This window comes from Monopterus albus, unplaced genomic scaffold (assembly GCF_001952655.1).
Source record: "Monopterus albus unplaced genomic scaffold, M_albus_1.0 scaffold92.1, whole genome shotgun sequence".
Taxonomy (NCBI): Eukaryota; Metazoa; Chordata; class Actinopteri; order Synbranchiformes; family Synbranchidae; genus Monopterus; species Monopterus albus.
This window is the reverse complement of record NW_018127972.1, coordinates 2,896,212-2,907,464: the sequence shown is the minus strand read 5'-3', so window position 1 is coordinate 2,907,464 and position 11,253 is coordinate 2,896,212. Positions and strand designations below refer to the sequence as shown.

The 11,253-nt window shown below is 42.8% G+C and overlaps 1 protein-coding gene across 11 annotated transcripts in view; it reads left to right on the top strand.

The window, feature by feature from the left end:
- Positions 1-11,253, top strand: part of plekha5 (pleckstrin homology domain containing, family A member 5) — a 259,165-nt gene that overhangs the window by 5,032 nt on the left and 242,880 nt on the right. The window contains exon 4 of one of the 11 annotated variants that reach the window (XM_020608322.1): positions 3,097-3,646. The exons of the other annotated variants lie outside the window; for them this stretch is intronic. Coding sequence (XP_020463978.1) covers positions 3,097-3,334 — 238 coding nt within the window. The 3' untranslated portion in view covers positions 3,335-3,646. Of the gene's footprint in view, positions 1-3,096; positions 3,647-11,253 lie in introns of those variants that run through there. 11 annotated transcript variants of the gene reach the window in all.

Genomic DNA, 11,253 nt, shown 5'->3' with positions numbered 1-11,253 from the left:
AGCTCCTGTGTGGAGCTGGCATGTTCTCTCTGTGCCTCCATGGATTTTCTCTAGGTTCTCTGTTCTTTCCCCCATTGTCCAAAGACATTCAGCTGTAGTTCACTAGCAGGGACCTGCCCTTAAATATGAATGGAACTATAAGGGTAGGGAATGTTTCTGACCTTGAAGGTTTTGGGGAAGGCTAAGGAGGTCTGCGCTGCTCTTGGTCACTGGCAGACCCCCATAACCTTTTGAGAGATGAAGCAGAATTGGTGATGTGATTATCACTGGACGCTGTTGTTATGCATTGGAGTCAGCCCGGAGGACCAAGGAGGAAGTAGGTGGAGTTGAAGGGGAGTGTCTCTCTGCGTCATCAGCTGATGCGGTGCTAGGGAAGCCCATGAGGCTGTTCAGTGGGCCTGGAGGGACTGTCAAATAAAAAGGTGGCCAGAACGACAGGACAAATGGTATCCCAGTACCTGGAAAGGAGGAAAAGTTAGTGGGCAGCCCGGTGTCTGGTGAAAAGAAAAGGAACAGTGAGTGGCTGGCGGTGGGAGAGTTGTAGGGAAGAGGCTGGAGGAGTCCTCATGGAATCAAAGAACGAGGGAACCTGACAAACCCCCAAAAATGGTGGAGAAGAGGATCCAGCAACAAAACGGAAAGCAACATGCCATCGGAGGGTCAAACTGTGAACAAAATGAGGTGAGCTGCCACGTTTATGGCCGGCAGTCTGCTTAATGAGAAGCAGAAGTAAAAGTACAGGGGTTTGAGTGGGTCAAATAGTATGAACCCAGAAGAGGTGTAGTTCAGGTCAGGTCCCACTAGGAATGGTTGTCTTTCTGTAGTCTGGTGACCTGTTCAGGGTGTAGTCCGCCTCTCACCCCCTTCATCCTCCTGTGCCACCTTCCACATGATAAGCGGTATAGTCATATAAATATTAGAAGTATGTTGTCAGGACATTCTCTGCATTAGTTATGTAAAAACAAAAGGCTAAAATTTGTAGATTTTGTCAAATCTGCTGTTGTTTATTTCCAGTTGGGACACAAAAGTTGCTTTTTGTTTTGGAGCTACCGTTTTTCCACCAACCTTTGGGTCACTGAGCTGCTGTAGGTGTGATCTATATTGGTGCTTCTGCAGCAGTATGACTTTAGAGGGTGAAGATTTGACTCTGATAACATGGCATGTAAGTCTTGATGCACATTTAGTTTGATAGGTTGAAAACACAAATGAGGAAGAAATGTAATGTACACATTGGGAATTTTCTCTTTGATTCCCATGTAGACAGACTACTGCGGAGCCAGCATCTATGAAGAGAAACCGAAACGTCCGCTTTGGTTTCACTTACTTCACTCTTGTAGTTGCAAAGTGGGTGAGGTCTTATGGAAGTGAGCCACATGTGAACCTCACACACACTTTGCTGTATCTGAAACTGTGGATTCAATGTGCTTCTTTGTGCTAAATTATTGGTATAGTCTACTGTAGCTCTTTAGTCACAGTAGAACAGGTTGTTGTTGCATGCTGCTGTTACAAAGAGAAGACATAAATATTGAGCCTGATATTTCACTGTCAGAAGGAATTAGCAAAGCTTTGGCAAGCTATTGTTTGAAAGATCAGACTTCTGTATGACAGGATGCCTACTCAATTTGACACACAACCCCTGCCATTTACAGTGCTGCACTGGTTCTGCAGTAGCAGTGGATGAGAGTGAAGATGCACATTTGTATAATGCTGGACATCATGCAGTAAATATTGCTAATGTTGCTGTCAGGATAAATGAAACATGAGTGAATGAGTGCACATTGACAAATACTTTTAGCTTAGCTTAGGGCGGTCAGAAAATACATATCAAAGCACTCAGGGTTTCAGTGCTTTGTATGGAGTCTGTATGCAGATGCTTATCTGCATTTGTTATGTTTCTCCAGTCATTTGTTCAAGTCTGTCCTTTAACTAGTCTGCAGTCTAATCCTGCCTACTAGAAATTACTTTCACATACACTGCAACAACAAATACGCTTTGTAGAAAAGGCAGGCTAATAGCTGGCTGGTCTGTGTTCAGAGGCAATGTTTTTTGAATAAATGAAGAGCTGCATACCCATTTATGTATCACCTTCAGGAGTTGTTGAATTTCATATTGATTTTTTTTTTTTGGTGATTTCTTTTCTCCTTTCAGTCTCCATTTCTCTCTCTGCAGTTAATTTCCAATGGCTGCTGCTAGTATTCTTGTAAATATTATACTGTAAGTATTGTGTTTTCCCATTAACTGTACTGTATGTGTACATGTGGGAGTATACTGTGGATACGTTATGTTGGTTTTGTGGTGCATGCTTGTACAATAATCAGTTTTCATGGCCGTTTGTTGGGATATTCCTGCCAAAACACAATTTGTGGCATTATATCCTGTACAAATAGTGACATCCGTACATACAGTATGTTTATCTCTGTCACATGGCCACCTGTGTCATTAGGTTTTAAATTTTCTTTGCTTTTCTTCACTAACTTTTATACATCAGAGTCAGTTTAGAAGATGCAGAGAGTCGATGTGTGCACATCGTGCCCTATATTTAGGCCCCACTACAGGATAACTAATTCTATGAGGAATATTTGGGAACATCAATATATTGGATTGTTGTAAGACTGGATCGAGCAGAGAGGATCTAAGGCTGCGCTCACATCAAATGGAATGAATGGTATCTGTATGGGAATAATTGATATCATCAGACAACTCAAGATGCTTGTATGTTTGCAGAGACGTTACGGTTAGGTCGACAGACTTCGCCCAGATCCAGTCCTTCTCATTCATCCACCAAAATGACAAAGGGTCATTGGAGGCATTCGTGTTGGCCAGAGGGCCCATCACATCAAGCCAAGATTTTTTAATACTAGCTGTCACCCTGACATCCAAGATCTATTTCCAGTTTACTGGCTAAACAGTGGACTCAGTTAGTCAAAGCTGTTACGGTACTCCCAGTCACAGACCATCAAATAAAATATTCATTATTTCAATGTTTTAGTTATATTAAAGGTACATATTAATTCACACATTAAAAAGACCTACAAAGAACCCTTCACTGCTCAAGCCAGGCTGCCTTAATGTTCCTTCTCCTGTCCCCCATTGCAGTTCTCGGTTGCTCAGGTGGGTCATCTCTGCATTTGCTGATATCTACAGAGGACATGGCAGCAAAGTGTATGGCACCTACAGTGTAACATCTGAAAAAAATCTATTTGACAACCATCCTGGGAGATCACTTAAATGTGGGAAATTTAGACTTTTCCAACCTAACACATCGGTGAAATATAATCAGGCCAGAGACAAATATTTACTAAATATCACAAGCCTGACTTTCCTGTGCTTGTAGTTGCACATTTATTCTGTCTCATTCTCACACTTTTCTTGCATATCACACTCAGACACACTCTGGATCTCCACCTGTCTCACCTTCCTGCGCTGTGCAAAACCACTCTCTCCTACATTTTCAGTTTCCTCCGATTCCTGCTCTTTTCCGTTTTTCTCAACATCTGAATCATGTCTTTGCGTGTCTGGATATGTGCATATTAATTATCACTTGTTTTTGTTGTTCTGTTTGTTTTGTTGCAGTGTGTTTCTGGCATTGACCTTGATCGTGACGATCAAAGATATAACAGTAGCTGTCTTTTACAGTGGTGGAAGTGTGACACGCTCCTTTATTGGTTATCAGTTTGTGATTGGAAGCTTCTGATGAAGGTTAAAAAAAGGATGTCTCATGTCTTTACAAATATGTTTCCTCAATTCGTCTCTGCTCGTATTTTCTCACTGCATGTTACACGAGCAGGACTCAGAAACAAGGAAAAGACTCAAGTGAGGGAAATGTGGAGCCATAAAACAGACATGGGAAGCAGCCATTGTCTCACTGGTACCACCAGGGCAGCACCTTGGGCAAATGTCTGTGTAGATATGGCCTTAGAAATACTGTGCAATAATAATATCGAACTTTCCAAATAAATCTATGTTCAGATACCACAATCACCAGACTTCGGCTGGCACGAGACATATGGTATTTGTTTATTTCCTGTATCATTAAGCAGCAAGTTGGATATATCACAGCTTTCAGAGGAGAGTTTCCCAGTTGTAAGTAAATAATGTAAAGTAAGTAAATAAATATTTACATAACATAGGAAGGCAAAAGTTTTTATATCTGTTCGTATCTGCCACACTCAAACATGGAGAGAGGTGATATGGGAATAAATGCACATTTTCAGGCAAATGGAAAAAGAGAGCGAGCGAAAGAGAGAACACTTAAGGGAGGTGGGACCCGCCCACCACCAGACATTAGAACAGTGTGTTGGATGGGTTGTTTGACCACCCAACAAACATACTGGCAGCTTTAAAGTCAGGATAGCTCTGCCTCTGCTTTACCAATTTGGAAATTAATAGTAATTTAATCTGTCTCTCACACAGCTTTGTGGGAGTGCAGCACTACTCTATTGTTGGCCCCTTTAATCTTTTTGTGGAAAAACTCGTGGTTCAGTAGGTTTAATATTTTAATATTCAGGTTTTAGTCTTAAATGATACCATTTGCTGTGGATATCATGCAAATAATGGAACAGTAATAGTTTGCAAAGAAATCTGGGTGAATTCCCTGTGAGAGCAGGCCTATATGTACATTCCTTTTCTCCAACAACTGTGTGTGTGTGTGTGTGTGTTTGGAGACCCCTCCATCTCAGTAGGAGCCAAGCTGCTCTCCTCTCAAGTCTCAAGAGAAATCTCCACTGCGTCTCTTTTGACATCTCTTTGTCTCTTCCCATCTCCTTGCTTGTGTATGCTTGTGTTTGTGCATGTGCTCTTTTTCACTTCTCTGGGTGGAGCTGTTTGATGTTTGCTCCCTGCTTCACTGAGCACTCCTTGCATCAGTGTGTCATTGTGTGTGCGTGAGCTTAGACTGTGTATGTATTGTATGTGGACACAGTAACATGTCTCCTGTGAACCTGAAAACAAGTGTGTGTGTGTGTATATATATATATGTATGTGTGTGTGTGTGTGTGTGTGTGTGTGTGTGTGTGTGTGTGTGTGTGTGTGTTTGACCTCGCCTCTGAAATTGCTCGTGTGTGATTTATTTATTTATTTTGTGCGAGTCATGGAAGCCTGGCAGGCATCAAAAGTGTGACCTAGCTGCTCTGTGTATGTTTGTGTGACCATGTATGTGTTCGCTGATCCAGAACACAGATCCATTCTGACTTCTGTCACTTTGCTTGACTTTTAACACCCTGAAAATGCTGAACTGGATTTGAAGTGTATCAGGCTGCTATAGGAACCAGATTCCGAAGACGGATTATTTATTTATTTTTTCCACTAAGATGGAACCTTGTAACTTTATAACTTGTTGTGTTGTTGGCTGGGATGTCAGTCCATCCATATGTGTGTTAGAGCCTGTGACTGTGTGATTCATTGGGTGCTACCTTCTGTCACACTTTGCTACTGGAGACTTCTGTTTGCATTCCTCCTACCAACTATACAAGATTTTTTTGTCTTACCTTGATTTATATATTCACACCTGGAAGCTACCCAGTACAACCACAGACTGACCTATGTCCATGGAGCAGCAGCACTGGAGTGGTTTAGGTTAGGGGCCTTGCTCAAGGGCACCACTGTGGTGTTAATGAAAGTGGGACAATCGCTGTTTGCTTTGCTGCTTTGAGGAACTCAGAAGACTCTTATATTTGATCTAAGGATCAAGTAGTGAGGACCGAGGAGGCTGCTGGAGCAGCCATGATAGAGAATAGGAAACCATTCTTCGCAGAAGTTTTGTTGGATCAAAATACCCTTTTAACAGAAATCAGCTGGTGATTGGACACTTCAGATGAAGGGTCGGAGGAAATGATGTCTCATGGCTTTTAGAACTTGTTTCCTTGATTTCTCCCACAGTTTTTGTTGCAAAGTTTGTTTGCATCTTGTATGGGCTGGACTAAGATGCAAGTGAGGGAAACATGGACCTATATAAGAGACCTGGGAGGCAGTACAACTCTCCAGAGTCAGGTCAGCAGCTGTTACACCTGACACTCACCTTCACTCTTTAGGGCAGAGACTCAACAAGCCGACGGTGAAAGAACTAGTAGCGACATAGGCCCACTGTTGCATCGCCTCACGTTGGCTTTGTCTGGACCAGTCAAGTTGAAAAACTGGTACATGAACACACCTCACAAGCGGAAGTCAATGGCCAACTACCATTTAAATTCTGCACCTGCTTGAGAGAAGTAACTCTCCCTGCCTTCAGTTAGTGGTATTGGTTTTCACCATTCAGAAAGGGGAAAAAAGAAGAGCTAAACTGCAGAAATATAAGTGTAAACAAAGCTGCCATTGTTTTAGCAAGGGCTGCTGTTTGTAGCTGCTTCTAATTGAGAATATATCTGAAGTTGCAAATGAGACTGCTGTTCTCTGCTCTTGGTCTTTTGGTTGTGGTTTGGTTGTGAAAACAAGGAGAAGCCACATGAAATGGGTGAAATCATTGATACTACAGTGAAAGGCTGAAGGGGCTTTCACAAACGGTTCCCTTGTCATGCATTGATTCGCTAAGCTGTACAGCCAATCAGAGTGGTCTCTCACCATCGAGGCCCAATGGGTCAATGCCGATCACACATGTCAAATTGGCTGAAAAGCCACCGACTGGTGCCAGTGGTGTGGGACACAGCGGGAAGACGAGCCCCGACAGATACACATTGATGGCCCCACGGTGGCTGACTGCAACATCGACTTGCTGTGTCTCTGCTGTAACACTTCATGTCTGTGGGGTGGCTGTGGCTTAGGAGGTAGAGAGAGTCGTCCTCTAGCCAGAGGATTGGTGGTTTGGTTCCCGACTTTTCCAGTCCACATGCCGAGGTGTCCTCGAACAAGACACTGAACCCCTAGCTGCTCCCAATGATATCACCGTGAGTGAGTGAGTGTGGGTGAATGGGAAATAGTGTAAAGTGCTTTGAGTGCGCTTCAGTGCTTATAGAAGTGCTATATAAGACCATTCACCATTTACATCTGTGGGATGGTGACATGATCAGGCTGATATCATGTAGTGTGATCTCTTCATAAAAATATCTGTGGTGTGTAACAGTGCAGTGTCTCTGGGGCAGAAAGACCTTAAGTTACCAGTATCTTTCTTCAGTGGTGTTTGTCAGATAAATTTGGAATGACAGTCATGATCTCTGTGCCTACTCCAGTGCTTTTCACATTGACCCGAGTGCATTTTGAAAACCCTTAGACAGATGCTGCGTTCTGTATTTATCATAATCCTGAGTTTCCAGAATGGAAATAGTGTTACATTGCCAGTACAGAATTCTAGCTCTTTAAAGAGGTAGTATTATGGCCCTTTTCGATCAATTTTTAGAGATATTGATTGTATTTTAAACATATCTATGCTATTTTATACATGCAAAGTTGTTAAAATGTTTCTAAATCCATCTTTACAAACAGCCCAGATTCCCCTCTGTCCTCTGGCATCTGAATGTGTCACAAGCCTGTGCTGCATTCATCACTGGCTTTTGTGTTTCAAGTCTATTAGGTGAAGTTGTAGCACAACTTAACGGTTAAAGGAGGTGGAAAAAGAAAGGCGGTGAGTTTTCTGTTGGGGAGTTGTGCCTTTTAATGTGTCATGCTGCCTTCCATTGTGGTGTCAGGTCTGACCTCGTGTAGGAATTGACTTCTGTATTTCTCTCTCATTATTATGTGTCATTTTCAGAAAGAAGCCGTTGTGGCTGTGATAACAAAACCTGTACTGTTGATGTTTTAATTTACCAAAATATTTTCAAAGTATAACCAATTTCACTGGAGCTGGTGGAAATTTTTTTTTTTTTACTTTTATACAATGAACCGGCAAGTGTGTGAAGTGTGTGAATCTTTTAACCATCTCTACCCTATTGGAAACATTTTGAGCTTTATTTTAAAATCTATTGGAGCTTCCAAAGTTTCCAGACATCACCATACAGTATACTGTGGCTTAAATATGGGAAAAGCTGTATAAAGTGCTGCACAAGGTTACAAGAACATCCTCTTTGACAACAAAGATATAAAACAAGGGAATTTGGGTTTGAATATCTCTCTCAGTGTAAACATAATACACAGGAGCTTCAATGCACAGAATGAGAGAGTTAAAAAGGTCAAAAGTACACCATGGCTGGTTGGGAAACTGACACGTGGCTGACGTCTGGCCTCTGTAGTGGGACCATTATTTTGTGGAGTTGTTATTTAGCCTGAAGCGCGTGGAGATGAAAGAGACGTTCATGTTTTCAGAGAGTAGCTGGGCTTCTGAGGCTCATGATACTCCAGCTCCACAAACACACAGGCAGATGAGTGGAAAATGAACAGTAAAGGATGGAGAATGGAAATGAAAGAGAATCAGAGAGTGTAACCTGGAGGTGACACTGAGAAGAGAGGATGGGTACTGGTCATGTCAGGCCACCACAGCCATCTCTGCCCCTTTCTCTCTTCCATTTTCAGTACGTCTCTCTCTCTCTCTCTTTCTTTCTCCCCCTCATGTGTGTGCCTTTCGTTTAGTTTGGCAGCCGCTCTGTGCTTTAGGAACACCACAGAATAAACAGTTCGAGTAACATGAATGTGGCCTTGCTGCTCTCTGCCCACCAGAAAACACAACTTCAGGAATCCATTGCAGCAGCAGTGGTTTTGGCTGTGAGAGTAAAAGTCAGGAAGACAATAAAACTCTGAGGAAGCACAGTTCACCTCAGTGTGTCAATGTGTGAAAGTGCTCTGAGACTATATGAAAAATGTAAACGCACTTCTCAGCAGTTACCCTGGGAACTTAAAGGTGCATTAGTCTATTGAGATTTAGATGCAGTCTGATAAACCAAGGGGAAATGGGACAGGATGTGGTGTCTCTCAGGTATACTACCCCGCTCCATGACACTCTGCTGCCTACAGCCCTTCTGTTATTCCAGCTTCTCTTCCCTTAAAATACAACTCATAAATTCACCCTGCCTGCCACCTTGCAAAGGTTATAGGAAGTGTTTTTGAACTGTCACGCGAGTAGTCATTTCCAACAGCCAGCAATGGAGGAGCTCTCAGCAGCTAAATGTCATCAACAGTGGCTGTCAGAGCAAAGAGGTGGTGTTCTTTTGTACAGACAGAGTGGGACAAAGAGCAAAAACCAGGGTTAACACTGGTTTGGATTTTTGAGACGGAGAGTGTTTACAAACAGCCAAAGAGCTCAGATTTGGTTCAGATGTGGCGATCTTCCTTCTGGATGCATTTGTATCTAAAGCTAATGTGTTTCTTTTGGTCAAATTAGTGGCCTAGCGTGGTTGTGATTGTACCTTTGTGTTGAATTTATATGGTTTATATTTTGCAGTAATTCAAGCTTTTTTGTAACATTAGTGCTGCATTGTGTCACATTAGCAGTGACCACCGTGTTGTACTGGACTGCCAAGCTAACACTAGCTTTGCACTGTAGGATGCCTTTTGTACTATTTGTTGCAACCAGGCATCTATAATTCAGGTCATTACATAGGGAAATTGAATGGGAGGGGCAAACACCAGTAAGAAGTGGTTTCTGTTGTGAGTTTGTTTTGAGTCTCTCTAGAACGGGGTGGGCAATCCTGATCCTCGAAGGCCACTGCCCTGCTTGTTTTCCAGCTATCCCTACCCTGCCCACTGCTGATTACCTATCAGTTGTTCAGTCAGTCATTAGCTGGATCAGGTGTTCAGTCAGTCATTAGCTGGAAGATACCAATTCACTTTCTTCCTGCTTCTGATTGACTGGACACACCCGATCCAGGTAATCAGCAGTGGGCAGGGTAGGGATAGCTGGAAAACAAGCAGGGCAGTGGCCTTCGAGGATCAGGATTGCCCATCCCTGCACTAGACCTTTAAGGGCTGGCAAGGAATTAAGTAGTTTTAAGTTTCATTTTATTCCAAGTAAGCAACACCACTGAGTTCTTTAAAATGTACCATGGATTGAAGTGTAAAAGAAACAATATTTCCAGAAATGAAATTTGTATTTGGTGGAGTACTTAGAAAGAAAATCACCAGCTTAGTTGTTAGCTTTAGTGTACAGTGGGTTTAAAACTGGACATAGTGGCAGTGAACACGGTGCCTCCAAGTTTATGAGGACTGTGAGACTGAACCAAACCACTAATACAGTGGGCTGCAAAACCAAAGCAATTAGCTAAACAAAGCTAAAACATCTCTGTGGATCTGACACTGTGGGTGACACCTATCATAGTCATTTTTTTCTGTTAGTAAAAGCAAATGTTGCAGCTTCAGACTTGGTAAGATATGATATGGGAATTTGAGTTTAGTTGGATATGGGAACATATTTTGCCTGCATATTCATTTGCACAACTGCATGTCTGTCCTCAGAAGTATAGCAGGTTATATACAGCACAACTAATGGGTGAGCTGAACAACATGCAGGGACACATCTATGAGCACAGAACAGGTTTTAAGAGCAAACAAGGACAGAACTGTGAGAACAATGAATGTGTCTGGTTTGCTCAGGCAGTATTTTTCCTTTGCATGCTCTCAGGCTTTGCACTTTGATTATGAACTTAAACAGACTATGGACAAAATGTGGCCTTGCTTTAGAGATGTATGTGTGTGTGTGTGTGTGTGTGTATATGTATGTGTGTATATATATACACATATATAAAACCCCCTCAGCCAGATCATCACCAAGAGTGGTTACAGATACCAACTACGAATTGGAGCAACCATCAGCCACCTCCTCTACATGGATGACATTAAGCTGTATGTCAGATGTCAGGAGTGAACGAGACATTGACTCACTGATCCACACCACTAGGATCTACAGCCAGGACATCGGAATGTCATTTGGACTGGATAATTGTGGTTGAATGGTAAGAAGAAGAGGGAAGGTAGTCAGAACTGAGGGGACTGTGCTACCAGAAGGCAACATAGCAGATGATGAGGGCAGCTACAAGGACAAAGGCAATCACCTTTATTGGCCAAGTATGTTACACACAAGGAATTTGTTTCCAGTATAGAACCGAGGCAGCCATCTGTGGCGCCAACTCAACCGTTGGCTCTAACCATCAGGGACAACGGGGGGGTTCAGTGTCTTGCCCAAGGACACTTCGACACGTGGACTGGAGGCACCGAGATTCGAACCTTCAACCTTCCAGTTGGGAGACGACTGCTCTACCCACCGCACCACTGTCACCTCCCCAAGTACCATGGGATCCCGCAGGCAAATGAGAACCATGAAGAGGTCGCAAGGAAAGCAGCAACCACCAAGTACCTGTAGAGAGTAAGGCAAGTCCTGAGAAGTCAGCTGAATGGAAA